At 41.9% G+C, this 24955-nt stretch overlaps 1 protein-coding gene across 8 annotated transcripts in view; it reads left to right on the top strand.

The window, feature by feature from the left end:
- The window catches only part of schip1 (schwannomin interacting protein 1), a 212651-nt gene that overhangs the window by 59971 nt on the left and 127725 nt on the right, over window positions 1-24955 (top strand). Inside the window, exon 1 of one of the 8 annotated variants that reach the window (XM_063045860.1) lies at window positions 6122-6344. The exons of 6 other annotated variants lie outside the window; for them this stretch is intronic. In XM_063045860.1, the coding sequence (XP_062901930.1) occupies window positions 6333-6344 (12 nt within the window). In that variant the 5' untranslated portion in view covers window positions 6122-6332. Of the gene's footprint in view, window positions 1-6121; window positions 6345-17453; window positions 17718-24955 lie in introns of those variants that run through there. One more of the 8 variants, XM_063045859.1, reaches the window with a different exon arrangement.

Genomic DNA, 24955 nt, shown 5'->3' with positions numbered 1-24955 from the left:
TTCTGTGAAGAAAGGTCCGGCTATGTCTTGGCAGTTATATCATTTTTTATATTTAGGGAGTTCACACTATATTCCTGGCAATAGTTGTTCATGAAATAGAGCATTTTCTCTGCAAAATGAATGCCCATGTAATTTATTACTTATCTCAATTTCTGGAACTAGAAATAAAATGGTATTAATATACAAACGTTTGTAGAATAGAGTGGTACTGAAAGAGTTTATTGAGCAATAACAGGTGCAGTGACTGGTAAGAGCTGTCATGATGTACTGAGTATATTTTGATTTGTAACATGTCACAGAGATGTATGAATTTAGAACAAGTAAGATAATGTTTCTACTCCATAAACAATGCCATTCAAAGCAATTATTATGAATGATGAAAATGATGCAAAGCCCAGCAAGTTAAAATTTATATGTTAAACTGTGGTCACTCACCAAAATAGAATAGACAATGATTGCTTCAGATTGTGTCAAATGTTCTAGGCAGTGGATCTTGTTTGCAGTTCATTTTGCCTAAATTTGAAGTTAATTTTTTGGATCGGGACATGAAAGGCGGCGTGAGAGCTAAATTCTGAAGGAAGGCAGTTTTTTTAAAAAACTTCTTCGAGTACAAGAAGGATGAGACTGCGCAAGCACGTGACGTAGACAGGGCAGTGTGGAGAGTTTAAAAAGGAGACCACACTACACAGTGGGCAGCGGTCAGAGCGGGCAGCAGAGTGAGTGGCATCAGATTGTAGGGCTTTAGCTCAACAGGCTTAGGCAGTAACAGGAAGAGGCGAGAGAGGCACCAACTCTTTTTCTCCCCTTGCCGGCGAATCAGCCTGGACAGACAGAGGAAGAGCAGGGCTGGCAAAGCTAACGGTACGAGCTAATGGTTTAAAAAGTTTGTGTGTTTGGCGAGGTAAGTAGGTGAGTAGACTTATTTTTCCTTGTTTCATCCCTGTAGAATTAGGTATCATGCCTGCAGGGTTAGTGCTTTGTTCAGGGTGTCAGATGTGGGAATCCTGGGTGACCTCCAGCCTCCCTGATGGCTACCTCTGCGCCAGGTACACCGAGATGCAGCTCCTCAGAGACCGTGTTGGGGATCTGGAGCAGCAGTTTGATGACCTACTGCTTATTAGAGAAAGTGAAGAGGTGATAGACAGGAGCTACAGGGAGGTAGTCATCCCTAGGCTACAGGGGTCAGAAAACTGGGTGACTGTCAGGAGAGGGAAGGAAAATGCCTGGATTGTGGGGAGCACACCTGTAGCTGCCCCCCTCAGCCACAAGTATCTCATTTTGGATGCTGTTGAGGGGATGACCTGACAGGGGACAGCCACGGTGACTGGGTCTCTGGCACTGAGTCTGGCGGTGTTGTGAAGGAGGGAAGGAGGGAGAAGAGCAATGCGGTAGTTATAGGGGATTCCATAGTCAGGGGAGCAGACAGGAGATTCTGTGAGCCTGATAGAGATACCCGCATGGTGTGTTGCCTCCCAGGTGCCACGTGATGGGATGTCTCGGATCGGGTCCAGAATATTCTGAAGGGAGAGGGCGAGCAGCCAGCTATCTTGGTACATGTTGGTACCAATGACATAGATAGGAAAAGGGAGGAGGTCCTGAAGAGAGTATTCAGGGAGTTAGGAAGGAAGCTGAGAAGCAGGACCTCCAGGGTAGTAATCTCAGGATTGCTACCTGTGCCATGTGCTAGTGAGGGCAAGAATAGTAGGAACAGGCAGATGAATGCGTGGCTGAGAGACTGGTGCAGGGGGCAGGGCTTCAGATTCTTGGATCATTAGAATCTCTTCTGGGGGAAGTATGACCTGTTCAAAAAGGACGGGTTACACCTGAACCTGAAGGGGACCAATATCCTGGCGGGAAGGTTTAATAGAGCTGTTAGGGAGGTTTTAAACTAATTTGGCAGAGGGATGGGAACCAGAATGATAGAGCAGAGGAGGGGGAAAACAGAAATAAATCTAAGATGGTGAGCAGTAAAGATGTCAGGAAGTTCAGGCAGGTGATGGGGCAAGTTTGCAGCTATTGGGATGAGTTGCAGTGCAATCAAAGCAAAAAGTACCAAATACTGGACTTAAGGTGTTATACTTAAATGCACGCAGCATAAGGAATAAGGTGGATGATCTTGTTGTACAGCTACAGATTGGCAGGTATGATATTGTGGCCATCACTGAGACGTGGTTAAAGGATGCATGTCTCTGGGAGCTGAACGTCCCAAGGATACATGGTGTATCGGAAGGATAGGCAGGAAGGCAGAGGGGGTGGCATGGCTTTATGGGTAAGAAATGATATTAAATCATTAGCAAGAGGTGATATAGGATCTGAAGGTGCAGAATCTTTATGGGTTGAGCTAAGAAATCGCAGGGGTGAAAGGACCCTGATGGCAGTTATATACAGGCCTCCTAACAGCTGCAGTGATGTGGACTACAAATTACAACAGGAAATAGAAAGGCTTGTCAGAAGGGCAGTGTTATGATAATTGTGGGGGTTTTAACATGCGAGTGGATTGGGAAAATCAGGTCGGCACTGGATCTCAAGAGAGAGAATTTGTAGAATTGTCTGTGAGATGGCTTTTTAGAACAGCTTGTTGTTGAGCCCACTAGGGGATCGGCTGTACTGGATTGGATATTGTGTAATCAACCAGAAGTGATTAGAGAGATTGAGGTGAAGGAACCCTTAGGAGGCAGTGATCATAAAATTATTGAGTTCACTGTGAAATTTGAGAAAGAGAAGCCGAAATCTGATGTGTCAGTATTTCAGTGGAGTACAGGAAATCACAATGGCATGAGAGAGGAACTGGCCAAAGTTGAGTGGAAAGGGACACTGACGGGAAGTACGGCAGAGCAGCAGTGGCTGGAGTTTATGCGAGAAGTGAGGAAGGCGCAAGACAGGTATGTTCCAAAGAAGAAGAAATTTTCGAATAGAGAAAGGATGCAACTGTGGCTGACAAGAGAAGTCAAAGCCAAAGTTAAAGCAAAAGAAAGAGCATACAAGGAAGCAAAAATTAGTGGGAAGACAGAGGAGTGGGAAGTTTTTTAAAACCTTACGAAAGGAAACTGGGAAGGTGATTACGAGGGAAAAGATGAACTGTGAAAGGAATCTGGCAAATAATATCAAACAGGATACTAAAAGCTTTTTCAAGTATATAAAGAGTAAAAGACAAGTGAGTGTAGATATAGGACCGATAGAAAATGATGCTGGAGAAATTGTAATGTGAGATAAGGAGATGGTGGAGGAACTGAACGAGTATTTTGCATCAGTCTTCACAGAGGAAGACATCAGCAATATTCTGGATACTCAAGGGTGGCAGGGAAGAGAAGTGTGCGCAGTCACATTTACGACAGAGGAAGTACTCAGGAAGCTAAATAGTCTAAGGGTAGATAAATCTCCCGGACCAGATGGAATGCACCCTCGTGTTCTGAAGGAAGTAGCTGTGGCGATTGCGGAGGCATTAGCAATGATCTTCCAAAGTCAGTAGGTCCTGGCATGGTTCCGGAGGACTGGAAGATTGTAAATGTCACTTCGCTATTTAAGAAGGGGGCAAGGAAGCGAAAAGGAAATTATAGACCTGTTAGCTTGACATCGGTGGTTAGGAAGTTGGTGGAGTCGATTGTCAAGGATGAGGTTAGGGAGTACCTGGAGGCATATGACAAGATAGGCAGAACACAGCATGGTTTCCTTAAAGGACAATCCTACCTGACAAACCTATTGCAATTTTTTGAGGAAATTACAAGTAGGCTAGACAAGGGAGATGCAGTGGATGTTGTGTATTTGGATTTTCAGAAGGCCTTTGACAAGGTGCCGCACATGAGGCTGCTAAACAAGATAAGAGCCCATGGAATTACAGGAAAGTTACATACGTGGATAGAGTGTTGGCTGATTGGCAGGAAACAGAGAGTGGGAATAACGGGATCCCATTCTGGTTGGCTGCCGGTTACCAGTGGTGTTCCACAGGGGTCCATGTTGGGGCCGCTTCTTTTTACATTGTACATCAACGATTTGGATTATGGAATAGATGGCTCTGTGGCTAAGTTTGCTGATGATACAAAGATAGGTGGAGGGGCCGGAAGTGCTGAGGAAACAGAGAGTCTGCAGAGAGACTTGGATAGATTGGGAGAATGGGCAAAGAAGTGGCAAATGAAATACAATGTTGGAAAGTGTATGGTTATGCACTTTGGTAGAAGAAATAAACGGGCAGACTATTATTTAAATGGGGAGAGAATTCAAAGTTCTGAGATGCAACGGGACCTGGGAGTCGTCATGCAGGATACCCTTAAGGGTAACCTCCCAGGTTGAGTCGGTGGTGAAGAAGGTGAATGCAAAGTTGGCATTCATTTCTAGAGGAATAGAGTATAGGAGCAGAGATGTGATGTTGAGGCTCAATAAGGCACTGGTAAGATCTCACTTGTAGTACTGTGGGCTCCTTATTTAAGAAAGGATGTGCTGACATTGGAGAGGGTTCAGAGAAGATTTACTAGAGTGATTCCGGGAATGAGCGGGTTAACATATGAGGAACGTTTGACTGCTCTTGGACTGTACTCCTTGGAGTTTAGAAGAATGAGGGGGGACCTCATAGAAACATTTCAGATGTTGAACAGCAGGGACAGAGTGGATGTGGCAATGTTGTTTCCCATGATGGGGGAGTCTAATACAAGAGGGCATGAATTAAGGATTGAAGGGTGCCCATTCAGAACAGAGGTACGAAGAAACTTTTTTAGCCAGAGGGTGGTAAGTCTGTGGAATCTGTTGCCACGGGCGGCAGTGGAGGTCAAGTCATTGTGTGTATTTAAGGCGGAGATTGATAGGTATCTGAGTAGCCAGGGCATCAGAGGTTATGGTGAGAAGGCAGGGGAGTGGGACTAAATGGGAGAATGGATCAGCTCATGATAAAATGGCAGAGCAGACTCAATGGGCTGAGTGGCTGGCTTCTGCTCCTTTGTCTTATGGTCTTAATTTAGTCTCCTTAAACTGATGGATGTGTCAAATACGAGTTGTGTTGTATAATATTGGTTTGGACAAGGTGAGATTAAGCAAGCATGTATTTAAATTGCATTTGTGGTTAATGTGGTAAAGTTTAATTTGGTGATAATTTCCCCAAAATGATCAATAAAATGGTTTTGAGGTTTTTCCTCATGGTATAAACTTTTGCTGTACGTAAATTGGCAGTGTTTGGTTTCTTTGATGCAGTGGTAAAGTCAGAAAAAAATCTAAAGCTTAAAAGCTGTGCAAAGCCTTACTTTCCATGGAGACACAAGGCCACAGGTGCTGGAAGCTGGAGCTAAAAGTGGTATAGAGAGCAGAGGGAGAAGAGTGAGACAGGAGCTAGTAGGTGATAGGTGGACTGAGGAGAAGTGAGGGATGATGGGCCAAAATACCAGCAGGGCTGGAGGAGTGAGAGTCGTGGAGACGAGAGACAGGGGCAGGGGTGAGTGAGGGGTAGAACATAGAATAGTGCAGTGCAAGGAAGGGAACTTTGCCCACCATGTCTTTGCTGACCCTGATGCCAAATTAAACTAATTCCATCTCATCCAGCCTTTTAAACATTGCTGCTAATATCACCTCCCCAGCAGCATGTTTCAGACATTACTTCGACATGCAAAAAAAGTTGCCTTGCACATCGCATTTCTACTTTCCCCCTCTAACCTTTAAACTATGCCCTCTAGTATTTAACATTTCATATACAGTACTGCACAGAAATGGCCCTTTGGCGAACTATAAAAACAAACATGGTAAAATAGGAAAGAGGCAGATGAGTGAAGGTGCAGACAGCTGGAGGGTGATAAGCAGGGACCTAAAATGTTAACAATTCCTTTCCCTCCGTACTCAATGCTGGACGTGCTAAGTTCTTTCAGCAGTTTGCTTCTTATTTTCTTTTGTTCAAGTGCACCTAACAAGTACATTTTTGAAAATAATATACAGTAGTTTGTGAATGGGAGGAAAAGCTTATCCTCGTTTCAGTTCCTGTCAGAACTCCTGTAAGTCCATTATGTGACCTCTGCCCTTCCTGTATTCCTTGCTATCTTGCTTCATTTCGTTGTGTCACATGCATCAAGTATGGAATCTATTTTTAGTCACTTGATGCACAAGGTTAATACATATTCAAAGCCAAAAGAAGGGGGAGATTAATAGACGGATTATGCTGATCCACTCAACACATTGGAGCCTTAATATATTTGGGAAAGACTCCAGAAGCTAGGGCTCAGAAAACCTTAAAGCGATACAAGATTATAAAAAGTCTATATGCTTATAAGTTAATCCTCAACTGGACACAAAACGAAGTGGAAGGCAAACTTAGGCATGAATGTGAAAACTCCTTGTGCAGCTGGTGACAAACATTAAAAATGGACATCCAGGTAGGGCTTTGGATGCAATTCATAAGTGTTTCATGGAATGCTAAAATGAGTATCTGCATGAATCACATTTATGTCTATTCCTTTAATGTTATATGCAATTAATTGTAAGTAAGTCATGAGTGTCAGTTTGGGATTTCTTTGAATTTTTGACTGTTCAATATTAGGGCTATAAAGTGTGGCTATCACACCAGTGATGCTGGGAATATATTTTTCATCAAAAAACCTCCAATATTTCATACTTACATATTTTCCCTTTAAATAAACATAATACAAAAATTGCAGGAAAGCATTAATGCATGGATATAAGAATATTGTGAATTCATTACAACTTTCTGGAGCAGTGAATCTGGTCAAAAAAGCCAGATCAGTGCAGAAAGTTCTTTTTCTGTGTTAAGATCTGGAAACAGAAGATTAAAGGGATAACCTCTTCTTCACCTATATCAAAATCTGCACCTCAAATTTAGAAAATGAGTTCAGCTTGAGGGAAAGTAGTGATTATGCTTGGATTATTTGGATGAACGCACACAGAACAAATGGCTGTCTCTCAGCTGAACAGAGGCAGCAGTGTAAACAAGCTTGCGGCAAACAAAGCAAGGTCTTCTGAGTCCAAATTCTGCGTCTCATTCATATTTATGTTTCCCCCTTACTCTAAAGATGGTAGAATGTATGCAACCAATAGGAAATGATCCTATTAAGTAAGAGTCTGCAGTATTTTGCTTGTTTTACCCCACAATATCATACTTTCCTTTAATGAAAACTGATTTTTTTCCCCCGACCTGTAAACAAAATCCACACAAAACAAAAATGTTCAAAATATTTAAGCCTTTTTCCCACCTTCCCAAGTTGATGAAGGGCAAGCACATCGGCGAGTAGAGGACAATGTTAACTAGTACTAGTAATAGGAGGGTAATGAAATACATTTCAGTGACCCCCAAATTAAGGAGGCAGGATTTGGAATTAACTGGACAGCCACTGGAAAGTATGTGCATGTAGATAAAGGACAAGGGTATGCTTGCTCTTGACATAAGCATCTACTGACACTTTCACCAAAGAATGTGGCTTGAATTGCAATCAGGCAGGTGGTGTGCAATGTGACAAAGTCCATTTCACCCATCTTCATGGGTTTACTTAAATCAAGCAATTTCTTGCAAAATATATAAGTTGGTGGAAAAAGTTCTTTGATTTTTATTCTTCAGGAAATAAAAAGGTTAGTTCCCGAAGAAGGGTCTCTGCCTGAAATGTTGGCTGTTTATTCATTTCCATTGATACTGCCGGACCTGCTGAGTTCCTCCAGCAGTTTGTGGATGTTGCTTTGGATTCCGAGCATCTGCAGGATTTCTCATGTTTAAGATTAGTTCCCATAACCTCTGGTCATATGGCTGCTTTTTCTATCATATTTCCAGTAATGTGCTCCTGTATGTGCCACAGCAACAATAATAACATTGGGATTGAGTGAGGTGCTGTCCGTCAATCTTGCTGCCTCTATATCTATCAACACACGTAAAAGTTGCTGGTGAACGCAGCAGGCCAGACAGCATCTCTGGGAAGAGGTACAGTCAACGTTTCAGGCCGAGACCCTTTGTCAGGAGTCCTGACGAAGGGTCTCGGCCTGAAACGTCGACTGCACCCCTTCCCAGAGATGCTGCCTGGCCTGCTGCGTTCACCAGCAACTTTTATGTGTGTTGCTTGAATTTCCAGCATCTGCAGAATTCCTGTTGTTTGCCTCTATTTCTATGCTTGGTTCTGTGAAGGAGGAGTTATTCAATTTAAAATGATCTCTAGAGGAGTAGGATGAAATCTTTCTATGAAGTTTTGTTAGTGCATGGAATGCGTTACCATAGGATTTGACCAGGACACAGAATATAGTATCTTTTAAATGAAATTTGATTAAATATTTGAAGTAAGGAAAGCTGTAGGACTACGGGGATCATAAGGAAATGTGATTAGCTTCATATTGCTTTAACTAGGAGCCTGTTATGATCGATCAATTGGTCTCTTGTGGTGCAAACGATTGTTTTGTGGACCTTTGAGGTGCAAACTGCTGTTTCGTGGATCTTCAGAGTTAGAGCAACTCTATCATCTAGAAGCTGAAAGTGAGACTAAATTAATATTTTCATCTGTTCTAAAATTGGACTGGTTTCTGCACTTAATGAGAGGCTTAATGTACAGCAGGAAGCCATTCAGCCCATCCTGCCCATGCAATTAATTCTGGTTTTGGTGTTAACACCTGTACAGTTTCCTGCTTGATGCAAGGCCGTAAGAAATGGAAACAAGAAAACTCCATTTGGTCCCTCATAGCTCTGCTTTTCACCAAGGTCATGACTGATTCAACATTCCTTAACTCTACTCTCCTACTCTATCCCTATAATCCTTAAGAGTATTGTTAAATGACTTAAAATTTATTTATCTCAGCTTTGAATATGTTCATGAATTCAGCCTCCCAAGAGTTTTTGGGACCAAAAAATTCTTACTCCAAAGATAATTAAAATTAAGTTATTTTTCCTCATCTCATCAGTAGAACAGTAGAGCTACTAGGACTTGATGTTTCAATCCCTATGTTAAGTCAGCACTCTCGATGTTGGCAGTGGGTTTGGAGTTGTGACAAGGAGGGAGGGCAGGTACGTCATTGGGGTCATCAGGTGGGCACCCTCTTTCTTTGATGTTTTGTTGATAAGCCCACGATTATATAATTGCATTTTTATTCAGAGATTGAGGAGAACTAACTCACCAGCATTTTACCTGTACAACTTCTTAAGAATCACTAAGTTTGTCAGACCTGATGAAGAGTTTTGGCCCAAAACTTTGACGGTTTATTCCCATCCATGCTGTCTGACCTGTTTAGATCCTCCTACATTTTGTGTGTGTTGCTCTGCCCAATACTTCAAGAAATTGTCGAGTTGTGAATGCAGCCTAGTCTGTCATGCAAAGCAGCCTGTCGACACCCTACACTTGCCACTGCATTGGGATGGCAGCCACCATAATTAAGGACCACCTTATCCTGTCATCCTCTCATCTTCTGCACCCACCCCCCTTCCTTCAGATAGAGGATACAATAGCTTGAAAACACCTACACCTACCTCCAGGATTAAGGACCGTTTCCATCCTGCTGTTATAGGATTCTTGAACAGACTTTTATAGAGTAGAGATAAACGCTTGACCCCTCAATCTACTTTATCATGGCTTGTACACTTTATTAATCTAAGACCGCTGCACTTTCTCTGTAACTCTAATGCAATATTCTGTATTCTCTTTTTGTTTTCTCTTTGTGTTATCTCAATGTACTTGTGTATGGATAGATCTGGCTAGATGACATACAAACCATATTTTTTTTTACTAAGGACAGGGATCAAGGATGATTTATCTTGATATCTTCTTGAACATTGTTCTGACTTGCTACATAGAAATTGTGAAATTTCTTTCTCAAGCAACGTTAAACTGTAATTTTAACACATGCTTGTTGGTAGTAAGTGAGTATACCAACAGTATAATTAATCTGGTGTATTTAAGTTTGAGATGACCAAGGAATGAATTTTCACTCTTTGGCAAGTTGCATTTTGAAAAATTGTGATATGAGGAGTTAATAACATAATATATCCCACTCAAATAAAAATTTTAATTAAAGGCTATTGCTTGAGGGAACGAATGGCACAGTGGGTTAGCATATTATCATTTCATCTTAGGTTTTGCGACTTGGGTTTGTAATTTCAATTTTAAGTGTTAGAGCATAATTTGACAATGAATTAGAAATTTCATTCAAAATGATGGTTCTAAGCAACTTGCATTTAAATAGCACTTTTAATTTTAAAAAAAATGACCCGAGGCACTTTACAAACAGAAGCAAAGAGAAAGACAGCAAGCCAGGAAAGAGAGATTAGGAGGATTCCCTGAAAGCATTGCAAAGAAGTAAGTTGTGAGAAGATAGTTAGTTCATTGTAAATATGCTTAAAATGATTAAGAGTTCACTCGCTAGAGCTGATCAAGAGTGCTTTGTAAGTCTGAGTCAGAAAACTAATATTTAAGGACAAAAAGGGATAGAGGAAATTGTAAGTAAGCACAGTTTAGAACGAGTTTCAGGATATGTTTATATGTCATAATGAAAATTTACCTATTTATTGGGAGCTGGTGTAGTTCAATCACAAGGATAAGTGAGGGATTATTTACGGAATGGCAGAATGGTTGCTGTTTATCATGTCTGGAGAACTGGTGTGTGTTAGAGAGGGCTGTGAGGATTGGGTTAAGTCAAAGGTGTGTAAAGAGTTTGAATAGGTCAGTGTTGTGTTAGACAGTTACTGGAAATGTTGCATAACCAAATAGGACATTGGATTCAAAACTCAGAACACGATTTATCATGGTGGCAAGTGTGTGAATGGTTTGGATTAATTTTAAAAAGCTGATTAAAAAGAAACAGAAGACGTATGTTTGGAAATGCTGCATGGTCAACTAAACCATCCAAAAACTCTAAAACAGTAGGGAAACAAGATGCGGTCAAGTAACCTATTCTTCATATGAAACCTATTCTTCATATGAAAGTTCTGTGAACTGACAAGATTCCATTTATTGAAGTACGGTGATTAGCTGGCTCTGTATGTTAAAAATGGATATTTGCAAAGCTAATTTGGAATATGGTTTATGGAGTAAAGGCATGATCTGACAGATCAGTTGCCCTGACAAGGTCAAAGAGGACAGAGGGGCATTGTGTTTGGCTGGATAAACAAAGCAAGATTTGCCCTTAACTAGGTGCTTCCTTAAGGTGTCCCTATGAAGTACTTCGAAATATGATTTCTGTTGATGTGTCAGAGGCACGGCGACTGATACATACACATCAAACTCCCCAAATGACTCTGATAGTGACAAAGCAACTTGCTGTAATGGTGATTGAGAGACAAATATTGGACACAGTTCTGGCAGACTGGAAAATTGCAAATATCATTCCACTCTTCAAGAAGGGAGAGAAGCTGAAAAAAGGAAGCTATAGGTCGGTTAGTCTGACCTCAGTGGTTGGGAAGATGATGGGGTCGTTTGTTAAGGATGAGGTCTCGGGGTACTTGGAGCCACATGACAAAATAGACTGTAGTCAGCATGATTTCCTTAAGGGAATCCATTCGAATTCTTTGAAGAAATAACAAAGAGGTAGACAAAGGAGAATTGATTGATGTTGTGTTCTTGGATTTCAGAGATCTTTGACCAGATGCGATCCATGAGGCTGCTCAACAAGCTATGAGCCCTTGGTATTACAGGAAAGATTCTAGCATGGATAAAACAGTGGCCGATTGAGAGGAGGCAAAGCGTGGGAATAAAGGGTGCCTTTTCTGGTTGGCTGCCAGTGTTCCACAGGGGTCTGTGTTGGGACCGATTCTTTTTACGTTATACGTCAATGATTGGATGATACAATTCATGGCTTTGTTGAAATGTTTGCAGACGATATGAAGATAGGTGGGGGGGCAGGTAGTTTTGAGGAAGTAGAGAGGCCACAGAAGGACTTAGACAGATTAGGAGAATGGGCAAAGAAATGGCAGATGGAATACAGTGTTGGGAAGTGTATGTTCATGCACTTTGCTAGAAGAAATGAAAGGGTTGACTATTTCCTAAATGGAGAGAAAATATCAAAAAAGCAAGGTGCAAAGGGGTTGGGAGTCCTTGTGCAGGATTCCCCAAAGGTTGATTTGCAGTTTGAGTCTATGGTGTGGAAGGCAAATGAGATGTCAGCATTCATTTCAAGAGGACTAGAGTATAAAAGCAAGGATGTAATGTTGAGACTTTATAAGGCATTGGTGAGGCCTCATTTGGAGTACTGTGAGCAGTTTTTGGCCCTTTATCTGAGAAAGGGTGTGCTTAAACTGTAGAGGGTTCAAAGGAGGTTCACAAAAATGATTTATTTTGCCACCGGCAGCTGTGGAGGCCAAGTCTTTATGTATATTTAAGGCAGATGTTGATAGATTCTTGATTGATCAGGGCATGAAGGGGCATGGGGAGAAGGCAGGAAACTGGGTTTGAGAGGAAAATGGATCAGCCATGATGAAGTGGTGGAGCAGACTTGATGGGCCAAATTGCCTAATTCTGCTCCTATATCTTATAGTTTTATGTCATATTTTACATTATCACAATTTGTACTATATATTGCTGGTGGTGTTTTGGCTCTGTGAGAAGAACAGAATACCATTGAAAGAACTCATTTGGGAATTTCAGTTGCTTGAAATTTGATTCACATATAATGAATGGGACATTGAATATGATTTTCTTTACAGGGAAGTAGAGAAATTCACGCTGTATATTTTCTTCTTTAACTGAGTTTTGTTATGTTTTATAATGACAAAAAACTAATTGAAAGCAAAAACGTGGAGTCTGGGAATAACGTATCTTAGTTTTGTTTTTACATTAAGTGAGGTGCGCACGTATGATTTGGTGGAGTGATGACATATGCAATTCATATATTTTTATATATAACTAGTAATGAATTATTTAAACAAACACGAATGCTTAATCAAACTATATAGTTATATTACTCAAATGTTCCTGAAATACTGAATACACAACACTCCTCCCTGCTTAGCTATAAACTCCAACTCAACATGGAATTATCTTAACTTGTATACTTATTTATCAGTATACTATATAGTACAACTACTAAATTGACATCTGCAGCATAGTAAATTTAAAATTATCCGATTCAGGCATAAAGATTTAATCCCTGTGGTAGTTTACTTACTCTTGTGGGATAATGTCTTCCCACAAGAGGGAATCACTCCGTTTGGCAGCTGGGAAACAATCTCAGCTTCTGGAGCCTCTGTGATGATTGTAGGAGTTGACTGTGGGACTGCAGGAAGTGGTTCTGCCAGCTCTGCACACCCTTTTTCTCTAACAATTGACTCTGCTCTCCTTAGCAGATCAATATATTGTCTCCAGATGATATCGGACACAATCTCCACTGTGTAACAGAGTGGTCCAGTTCTGTCCTTAATTTTTCTGAGTATTGACTTTTGATCACCTCTGTAGTCCCTCACCAGGGCTGCTTTGACAGTAGTGAAACACTGAACTTCCTTGTTTGATAAGCTTTCGATTTGTCTCAGCTGATTGTCCTGCATTTTCCTTCTGAGTTTGGGCTTCAGGAGATCCAAATGTGATTGCAAGGGATGGCATAGCTGATGAGTTGTGGGTTGTGGACTGTGGTGCATTGCGATATGCAAGGAGGAAATTGGTGAGATTCTCATTCAGTACCAGTAAGGTGTGTTCTGACATTCTCGCAGTGCGTTCTTTAGGTTCTGGATAACCCTTTCCACCAATCCATTTGTAGCTGGGTCATACGGTACAGATGTAATGTTTTTTCATTTTCAAGAACGACTGTAACTGTTTCACAACAAACTGTGGTCCATTGTCACTGACTAAGTGTTCTGGAACAGCAGTCCTTGAAGAGGTTTCTGAACTCATCAACAATACGTGAGGCAGTAGCGGAGGCTTTTGGGAACACCTCTGGCCACTTTGTAGATGCACCCACTACTACCAAAAAATTGTGCTCATGAATCATCTGCCATGACAATACAGGCCATTCCTCGAGACAGAAAGTTGCTCTAGTATCTTCTGGACGTTGGCATCCAGAACAGTGCATGGCAAGCTGCTCAAACAGCTGTTCTATCCCAGGCCACCAGACAAGGCTTTGGGCCAATGCTTTCATTTTGACCATGCCCAGGTGACTGGCATGTAGCTCCTCTAACACATTAACTGTCATCTTAGATGGTACAACTCTCCATCGCCACATAAGGCAAACAACTCCATGGTCTGGCACTGGAAAAAATGGGGGGACTGGGATTTCTGCTGCACATTCCAGCCACTTTGGGTGGTGTGCAGACCTGAGAGAGTGTGGAATTATCTCTGGTTTCCCTTTGGCAAGACTTATGATTTGCATTAGGAAGAACATGTCAAGAGAAGTGTCCTCTTTACTAAAGTTTTCAGCTATTTCCTTTTCCAAGGGTAAATGGGAAAATCCATCTGCATTTCCATGATTCGTTGTCCTCTTGAAATTAATATTGTAATTTTGTCCTCCAAGAAACTGAGCCCATCTCTGCATTCATGCTGCTTCTGTTACGCCCTTCTGAGGGTTGAAAATGGACACTCATGTTTAATGATCAGTAATGAGGGTGAACTCTTTTCCATTCAAGTACTGGTTAAAACTTTTCACACCCCAGACTGCAAGGCCTCTCTGTCAATTTGTGTGTAATTTTTCTACGCAGCGGTAAGGGAACATGATGTAAAGGCTCAATGCCTTCACTCATAACATGTGACATGACTGCACCTATACCATAAGGTGAGGCATCACATACAAGCTTCAATGGAAAATAAGGATCATAATATGTGACTACAGTGTCTGACATCATTTCCTTCGTCTTTTTGAAAGCCACCTCACACTGCTTTGGCCATTGCCATTTCTTATCCTGATGGTGATATGGGAAAACGGGAAAATGGTTGTTGTTCAGCTTTAATATTTTTCATCCAAATAAAAGTAAAGTTTATATTAAAAATAAGTTTGTTGTAGATTACCAATCAGCCACATGGCATTATTTCTTTCTCTTAATGAGTTGGCGTTTAACTTGCAGAAGTTCATAATATATCAGTGTTCTTTAATATTACTTTTTAAGCTAGATGAAAAAACACCCTCAGGGTGAGGAGGGTTCTTCATAGGGATCATACTATCTTTAATGTGCTGTGTAGGGGGAAAGTGAAAACAGATTGAAAGAAGAACTTTAGGAGAAAACTGTAAAATACATTTAAAGGTAAACAACAGGAATTCTGCAGATGCTGGAAATTCAAGCAACATACATCAAAGTTGCTGGTGAACGCAGCAGGCCAAGCAGCATCTCTAGGAAGAGGTGCAGTCGACGTTTCAGGCCGAGACCCTTCGTCAGGACTAACTGAAGGAAGAGTGAGTAAGGGATTTGAAAGCTGGAGGGGGAGGGGGAGATGCAAAATGATAGGAGAAGACAGGAGGGGGAGGGATAGAGCCGAGAGCTGGACAGGTGATAGGCAAAAGGGGATACGAGAGGATCATGGGACAGGAGGCCTAGGGAGAAAGACGGGGGGGGGGGGTGACCCAGAGGATGGGCAAGAGGTATATTCAGAGGGACAGAGGGAGAAAAAGGAGAGTGAGAGAAAGAATGTGTGCATAAAAAGGAGTAACAGCTGGGGTACGAGGGGGAGGTGGGGCCTAGCGGAAGTTAGAGAAGTCAATGTTCATGCCATCAGGTTGGAGGCTGTTTGGAGGCTGAAAGAAAGGGGCTTCCCTTCCTCCACTATCAACTCTGCTCTTAAACGCATCTCCTCCATTTCACATACATCTGCTCTCACTCCATCCTCCCACCACCCCACTAGGAATAGGGTTCCCCTGGTCCTCACCTACCACCCCACCAGCCTCCGGGTCCAACATATTATTCTCCGTAACTTCCGCCACCTCCAACGGGATCCCACCACTAAGCACATCTTTCCCTCCCCCCCTCTCTCTGCATTCCGCAGGGATCGCTCCCTACACAACTCCCTTGTCCATTCGTCCCCCCCATCCCTCCCCACTGATCTCCCTCCTGGCACTTATCCGTGTAAGCGGAACAAGTGCTACACATGCCCTTACACTTCCTCCCTTACCACCATTCAGGGCCCCAAACAGTCCTTCCAGGTGAGGCATCACTTCACCTGTGAGTCGACTGGGGTGATATACTGCGTCCGGTGTTCCCGATGTGGCCTTTTATATATTGGTGAGACCCGACGCAGACTGGGAGACCGCTTTGCTGAACATCTACGCTCTGTCCGCCAGAGAAAGCAGGATCTCCCAGTGGCCACACATTTTAATTCCACATCCCATTCCCATTCTGACATGTCTATCCACGGCCTCCTCTACTGTAAAGATGAAGCCACACTCAGGTTGGAGGAACAACACCTTATATTCCGTCTGGGTAGCCTCCAACCTGATGGCATGAACATTGACTTCTCTAACTTCCGCTAGGCCCCACCTCCCCCTCGTACCCCAGCTGTTACTCCTTTTTATCACACATTCTTTCTCTCACTCTCCTTTTTCTCCCTCTGTCCCTCTGAATATACCTCTTGCCCATCCTCTGGGTCACCCCCCCCCCCGTCTTTCTCCCTAGGCCTCCTGTCCCGTGATCCTCTCGTATCCCCTTTTGCCTATCACCTGTCCAGCTCTCGGCTCTATCCGTCCCCCTCCTGTCTTCTCCTATCATTTTGCATCTCCCCCTCCCCCTCCAGCTTTCAAATCCCTTACTCACTCTTCCTTCAGTTAGTCCTGACGAAGGGTCTCGGCCTGAAACGTCGACTGCACCTCTTCCTAGAGATGCTGCTTGGCCTGCTGCGTTCACCAGCAACTTTGAAATACATTTAAAGGAAGACTTTTGAGGGCTACAGGGAAGGGGTAGGGATGTGGGTTTAATTGGCTTTTTCAGATGCAGGCATGGGAAAAGTGATCCTTTAAGGCCTATTGTGACACAAGGCCTCTAGTGGTACATATATCATTATAGATCCCTCTAACATTTGCTTTTGTTGCTAAACTTTCCTCCTTTCTAATTTATATTGGAGTTGCCTAATTTCTAATTTATATTGGAGTTCCCTAAGGAAATTGCATGAATCCAAACACTTTTGTATTAGTTTTCTGTAATTTAAACGTGGTTAAAACATCTCTCAATGTAATTTTTTGAAACAATTCCATAACTCTAAAAATCTACATTGTACAGTGCTGCAGTCAATGCTCAGAAGCAAGAATTATTCCACTTTTTTATGGAATAAATATTGTGAATTGGTGTGTTGTGTCAATATCAAGGGGATAAATGTGAATTCAGGTTTTCCATAGTTTACAGTTACATTCGTAAGTGCAGGATTCGTGCCTGAGGTCTAAATTCACTCAATTAAACCATTGATTTGTCTTTTGTCTTCATCTGTTTGATGGACACTAGAAATTTTCCACATCAGCGAGCTCCTTTCACAAACCACCAAAAGGTCACGCCCGCCTCAAAACAGCTCTGTTTCTCTGTGTGACTACGGTATAATTGGCTGATTGTATTCGTGGTGGTTGACTCACCCCTCCCCCTCCCCTCTCCTCCTCCATTGCCGTCCCAGATAGATGCTGGCTCCCTGAGGAGAATTGTTGCGATCCACTCTGCTCTGAGCAGACGAAGACAGAGCCATTACGCAGGTTGCAGCTGCAGCAGAAGCATCCATTTTTGTCTGATACCAGCTTCGTGCCTTGCAGGGATTGGCATTTATCCTCCCAGATGCTTTAAATCTGAATTACGAACGGCAGCTCTTAATTCTTTTAGTCAGTCGTGGCCGCTTTTCATATCATGTGCTGAGATGGTACACCAAGAGAACTGTGCTTATCAGGTAAAGATGTCGTGATGCGCAGAGAGGTGCACATGAAGGCTGTCTAGCTTGCTTTCTGCCCAGCAGCAGGTTGCTGGATTGTGTTTTCTGCTTATTCTTTATTATTTTGTTTAATGGGAGGGGGTGGGATGGTGGTTGAATGTTCTTGAAATTAATCTTTTTCAGATAGATAGAATTTAATGGCAGCACGAAAAGCTTACACCGCTGGGCAGTTCACTGCAGAATTTATTGTGCGTTCGTGTAGGAGGGGAGCGAAAAGAGGGAAGAATCAATTACAGAGCCAGAGGGAAGTTAAATCCATCTGATTAAGTCATTGTTCCAGATCAATATATGCAGTATCACAAAACATTAATTGGTATTTTAGTTATATAATTACAAAAATGCATTTGGGACAGCGGACAGATTGCCCAGTATCAATTAAAGTTTTATGCTGGATTGTTATTCCTGTAACTAATGAGTTCATGTCCTCTGTGAATTTGGACTATGCCAGAGCTTGTATTTCCTTGTAATTTTGAAGTTCTTATCTCTTGTTAATTGTACATAAAATCTGAGCGTATTTGTATAATTAGGGATCTTCCTGTATAAACGCATGCATTCCTAATAATTCCTAAATGAAGTTTTGATAGGAACAGATTAGTTTACTTTTATTATACAATGACAATTCTAATAGCAATTTCAATTGTTCAATAATCAAACATTTTGAAAGATAAATTGAAACTAAATATATAGGAGTAAGTGTCTGAAGAGAAAATGGTTTGCTTAATAGCTGGAATTCTCTGGAGGCCAATGTGAGTGATCTGTCTGGGCAGTACAGATATTTACAGTAAATCAAGACCATCTTCCGTGATCAATTCAAAAGCACAGTGTGATGCTTTAAATTTGTATCTGACCAGGGAAAATAATGAATAAACCTTTATTTTGCTCAAGGATAACGGGAATAATTTTAGCATAATAATTTTATCTACTGTCTGAATGCATTAACTCTATTGTAATAAATTCTCAAATGCTTTTCAAGGAAGTAGATGGTATTTAAGAAATGCATTGCTTAAGAAAATAGGTGATATTTAAAGCATAGGATTCTGAATACCTACTATGCTCATGTTGAGATTTGATTACAGAGCTCAAAGGGGAGTATCGCCCTTGCAGAATCAAGCTGATAGGATGATTGCAGGAGTAATGAGGCAACATGAGCTTACCTGCAATGAAATCAGACATCTAGTAGGGAATCAAAATCAATGAAGTTTATGGTAGAAACATAATGACTTAGAAATACAGTTGTATGGAGCCAGTTCTTCAGGTGCAAAATGTCTTCCTAGGCCTCTGACATGCTAAAGAGAAGCATATGTTCTTTACATATCAGGGTGTGGTGTCTATCACAAGATGCGAAATGGCCATGTCTGTATCTGAAATGGTTTTTAGGATCAGCATATTTGAACATAGTTTCTCCCTTTAATTTGCAATGGGTGCATTTTATTTTTTGGAGCTCTCACTGAAAAATCAATTTGTCCTGAAACAAGAATGTGTGATTTCACTCGTAATTTATTGTTCAACTAAATCATTAATTACTTTTGCATGCAACTTGTCTGCCATGATGTCTACATTACATGCCTAGCTGTATTTAAGAAGTACTTTGAGGTATTCTGAATTGTGATCAGCACTGTACAAGTGCATATTCTTTGTAATAGTTTCTCATAATTTTGGACCAAGATAAAGGATATCCAATTGCAGCCACCAAGCACATTAAAGACTGTTTAGTCCAAAGTCTTTGCACTTTCATATGCCATTAATTTTTACAACCTACATTTGCGTTTGAAATATCCAGACACTTTGAGGATGCAAGTTTATTTCACTGCACTTTTGAGAGTTACTGAGGTAATTTTTAAAATCTGTTACATAGAATTGTGTATGACATAATGTAACATCCAAATTTTTAGCTGAAGGTGAACCTTGTCTGAAAGCTGCAAAGCAAACCCTCAATCTTGGTTACATGAGGCCTGATGATTTGAACTCTAGTATCTTAGTGTCATTCAGCCAGTCAGTTTCTCACTAAGAATTGTGGGTAAGTGGCTGTTGGTTGATGTGTGGTGGAGAACTTTAAGGTGACAGGAAGCTGATGGATGGCACCAAATGAATGGTCACCAAGGAAGTGTCGGGAGCCTCTTCCAGAAGGAAAAGATGGGAGGTCTAACCTTTGCTTATGATGATCAGATGAATACAGAACCATCCTGACAAGTAAAGAAGTAAAAACAGCCATATCTCCACCCACTACTATACCTCCATTGTACAACGTCGTGAGATCAAATTCATTTTGCTGAAGCTACAGGCATTGTATGCTTGACCCTAACAAGCATGTTTGAAGAATTAGTCCATTAATGTCATCATTCAGACATCCTTACAAATTACAGAACCTTTATAGTGCAGAATCATGCCAAATACCCCACTCAGTTACAACAGATGTGCCTGTGGATGTTATTTCAGATGTGACAAATGAGTCAAGGTTTCATTTTACCAATAAATTTGTGATTTCTCAGATTTTTAAGTGTAATGCAGGAGAAGCCAGCTCCCCCTTGTTTTGTGGATCTGCGTGTCTGCAGGATGTAGTCTGGACTTTGTGACGAACCCTTAGCTCCACGATTAAAGGCAGAGATCAGCAATCATACTGAGCAAATCTGAATATACCCAGTCTCGAATGGTGGTGATTAATTTAAAAAAGATAACTGTAAGAAGGAAACCTGAGAAACATTATAATCTACAAAAATGGCAAAGCCTAGTATATGGTCGCAAAGAAAAGACTTTAGTGGCAGCTGCAAAAGGAAGATCTATTTCTGTCTCCTGTGAGACCTAATTAATCTGCAGCAATTTTATTCACACCATGTGTTACCATGAAATGAATAAGCAAACCAAAATACATCAAAGTACAAATGATACAAAAATGCCCTGATGATAATGCTCAAGACCGGGGGTTCCCAACCTTTTTTTATGCCATGGACCAATAGCCTTAAGCAAGAGATCTGAGGACCCCAGGTTGGGAACCCCTGCTCTGGACCAAAGTGTATCTCCACTCAAACTTGTTTCAGCTGAGCTTTGGGCTGGCCTAATTTAAAAATCCTGCTCACTTAAGAAAAAATAAATTCAAATCCAATCCAGCCAATTACCACTTGGATATGTAAGCATTCAGCCATTAGCAGAGTGATCGAAGATGTTGTGGGCAATGCTACTGAGCAGCACTTTCTTACCATTACTCTGCTTTGGATCTCCAAGTTCTAATAAAGGCGCCTCATTTCCTGATCTCACAGCCAGCCACCTTGGTCCAAATTTGGAAAGTAAGGGCCAAATTCCAGAAGCAAGGTGACAATGACAACCTTTGACAGTGTATGGCATTAAAAAAAACCCAGGTAACGTGATAACCTGTTTAACAAATATCCAGCAAGATACATAGAATATACAGCCAGTTCTGTGACACCTCAGATATGAGGTATGTGTGGCAGGGCATTCAGACTATAAGAGACTACAAGTCCACCCTGTACATCAATGACAATGACGTTGCTGTTCCTGATATGCTGAATGTGTTTTTACACATGATTTGGTGCACAGAATGTTGTGCCAATGAGGAAGGCCCACCCCCTCCCCACCTGAGAAGCAGGTACTCTGTCTGGCTGCAGCTGATGTGAGGAAAACTTTAGCCAGGATTAATTTGTGTAAAGCTGAAAGGTGTGAAAACATACCTGGTTAGGCGCTGAGGGACTGTGTAGCCTAGTTAACAGAGATTCTAAGAGACATCTTCAACTTCTCCCTGGAACAATCCACTGTCCCCATAAGCTTCAAGGCAGCTGCCATTATCCCGGTATCCAAGAGGGTGACAGCAACCTTTCTTAATGACTACAGTCCAGTGGCACTGACCTCAACAATAACGAAGTGCTTTGAGTGGCTGTTTATGTATCACAGTATCTAGTGCCCTTCCCTTGGATAACATTGGTGGCATGGAGAGGGGAGACTTGCAGCATGGGCAACTGCCGGTCTTCCATACACCCTTGCCCAGGCCTGTGCCCCGGAAACCTTCCAAGGCACAAATGCATGGTCTCACAAGACTAACAGATGCCTTTGTATCACATTAAACCCCATTGTCCGGCTACTTTGGACCCCTTCCAGTTCGCTTACCGCTCAAGTTGGTCCGCAAATGATTCCTTTGTCTCTGCACTCCACTCCGTCTTGTCCCCCCTGGAAAATGGTGCCTCATACACCAGGATAATGCTATTTATTGACTTCAGCTTGGCATTTAATACTCTCATCCCTCAGAAGCTGGTGGGTTAGCTGTCCTCGCTGGGTCACAACACGTCTCTCTGTAACTGGATTTGGACTTTTTAATAGAAGGGTCACAGTCAGTCCACATTGGCACTCCACAGGGCTATGGGCTTAGTCTGCTGTCACTTATGCTGTTGACACGAGTGCATTGCTAGTTCCAGTTCGCTGATGACAGCGGCTGGCCTCATCAACAGTGACAACAAGATGGTGTACAAAGTGGAGGCAGAGCAACTGGTAGAATGGTGTGAGCACACCAACCTGAGTCTCAGCGTGGACAAGACCACTCCTCACTGCACGTAAACAGCTCTTGTGTGGTGAGAGTTAGGACCACCAAGTTCTTGGCAGTGTACGTAACGGAGAATCTCACTTACTCCCACAACACTACCTCTTTAGTCAAGAAAGCATAGCAGTGTCTCCTCTTCCTGAGGATATTGAGGCTCCTCTTCCCTCCCCCACCCCCAATCAACTGTTACGCGGGCACAGTTGTGAGTTTCCTGACCAGCTGTGTCGTAGTCTGTTACGGGACTTGCACGGCATCTGACCACAAGTCCCTGCAAAAGGATTGTGAGGACTGCTGGGAGGATAATAGGGTTCTCTCTTTCACCTATCTGAGATATTTATCAGGAGAACTGCGTACGCAGGGCCCATAGCATTGTAAATGATTCATCCTAGGGGTCCAACAATCTCTGAGCCCCTACCATTGGGCCAGAGGTACTTATAGCATTAAGAGGGAAATAGGCTTCTTTCCCTAGGCCGTGAGACTGCTGAACTCCCTGCTGCCTGCATGAAGCACCAATAGTGTTATATTGTTTACTTTTTACCTGGTGTCTGAAATTATTTTATTGTCATTTTATTGGCAGTAATATTACTTTGATGTGCCTGTACTGTGTGCACCTTGGTCTGGAGGAACATTGTTTTGCTTGGCAGTATACATGTGTATGGTTGAATGACAATAAACTTGAATAAAAGGTAAGATGACTGTGGTTGTTAGGGGCTGATCACCCCAGTCCCAGACATGGCTGGGGAAGTTCTTCAGGACAAAGCCTTAAACTCAGCCATCTTTGCCTTTTTTTTTAAATCAAAGAACTTCCTTTCATTGTTTAATCATAAGTGGGGTGAAAGGACAATATTTAGTTCCAATTATGTGTCCTTGGAAAATCATTCATGGCTTTTTGCAGCAAGACCTAGTTGATAGTGAGATTTACCTGAAAAGTGGCAACACTTGCACAACCGAAGTACTGGATCATTATCACCTACCCTTGACATTCATTAGAAATACTGTTATTAAATCCCCCACCGTCAATATCCTGATGAATAATGAATCATTGTAAAGAAGGGTTAGTGGAGCCACCTTTGAACAGCTATCTATTGGACCACTGATATACACGACAATGGGGTAAATGAAAAGATGAATATTGTGCTGTGAATGACAGATTTCCACAGCATTTCCATCACTGCAAAGGCACGTCAGGAGTGTGACAGAATGTTTGCCATTTAACTGGGTGAGTGGAGCTCAACAATGGTCAAAAATTTCTACATCATCCAGAGCAAAGCAGCTCTGTTAATTGGCATCCCATCCACTACCTTTAGAATTCACTCACTGTTGCTGTCAGGTACACCATCCACATGATGTGTTACTACAGCTCTCACTTTTATCTCTAAACACCGCCTCAGGCCGCACGCCTTAGACGATCACCTCATTTGTTCAAATTGTACAGCTTCTTGATCTGGATGTGGGCACTTCTTGAGCTGGGAATGTATTGCTGATTCTTCATGATTGTTGGGGGGGGGGATTGAATAATTTCCTACTCGACAGCACCTTTGCGACAGAGTGTGCAGTGGTTCAAAAAGCAGCACATTGCTATCTTATGGGTGATAAATGCCAGAAGTGCCTCCATCATGTATGAGTCAAAAGCCTGGACCTTCGTTCAAGGATGAGTATTTAATAAGCTGAAGCCATGGGTTCTGTTGCTGGACAACAGCAGCATTTTAACTAACTACCAATTGAAAGTGACAAATGCAAATTCACTTGAAGGCTTGGAATTTTTTTTGCTTTGCCAAGTTAGCAGAGGATTCTGTGATGTGAGAAACAAAGACTATTCACTTCACACATAAAACAGGCATTGTTTGTAGGAAGAGCTGAATGTTGATGTGTTGGAACTCGGGCGCTTCCCCCCCCCGCCACCCTGAGTTGTTTAATTATATTGTTGGTCGCAGGAGCACTTTTAGACGTGCTAAGGCTCTGTGTAGAATATGGGGTTATAGAAGTTTTGGTGGGTAAAAATCTTCAGTTACTCTGATGGTCATGTGGATGAACTTCGTGTTAAAACAAAATTCAGAGGTTAATTATTTAATGGTACTCTTATTGACATTGGCCTTCGTATCTCTTCTACAATGTACCTATAACAAATTAAACAGACCATGAGATATTGGAGCAGAATTGGGTCATTTGGCTAATGGTGTCTGCTCTGCTACGTGATCATGGCTGATCCAATTCTCTCTCAATCCCATTCTCCTGCCTTTTCGCCATAACCTTTTACAGCCTAATTTATCAAGAATCTATTAACCCCCGCTTTAAATACTCTCAATGCCTTGGCCCCCACAGCCGCCTTTAACAATGAATTCCATAGATTCACCACCCTCTGGCTGAAGAAATTGCTCATCTTCATTCTAAATGGACATCTCTCCATTCTGAGGTTGTACCCTCTGGTCCTAGACTCCCCCACTATACGAAACATCTCCATATCTTACTTTATCTCAGCCTTTTAACGTTCAATGGTTTTCAATGACATCCCCCTTCATTCTTCTAAATTAAATTAGAGACTCTGGGCTCTAATTCAAAAACAAAATGTCAGTAACAGGAAACCACATTGACAGTTTTTTTCCCAAGGAAATAAAAGGCTTTTGGAAGATTTAATGAGGGTTTTATAATATTG

Source organism: Mobula hypostoma, chromosome 4 (assembly GCF_963921235.1).
Source record: "Mobula hypostoma chromosome 4, sMobHyp1.1, whole genome shotgun sequence".
In the NCBI taxonomy this organism is placed as follows: domain Eukaryota; kingdom Metazoa; phylum Chordata; class Chondrichthyes; order Myliobatiformes; family Myliobatidae; genus Mobula; species Mobula hypostoma.
Note: the sequence above shows the minus strand (reverse complement) of the source record. Positions and strands in the feature narration are given on the sequence as shown.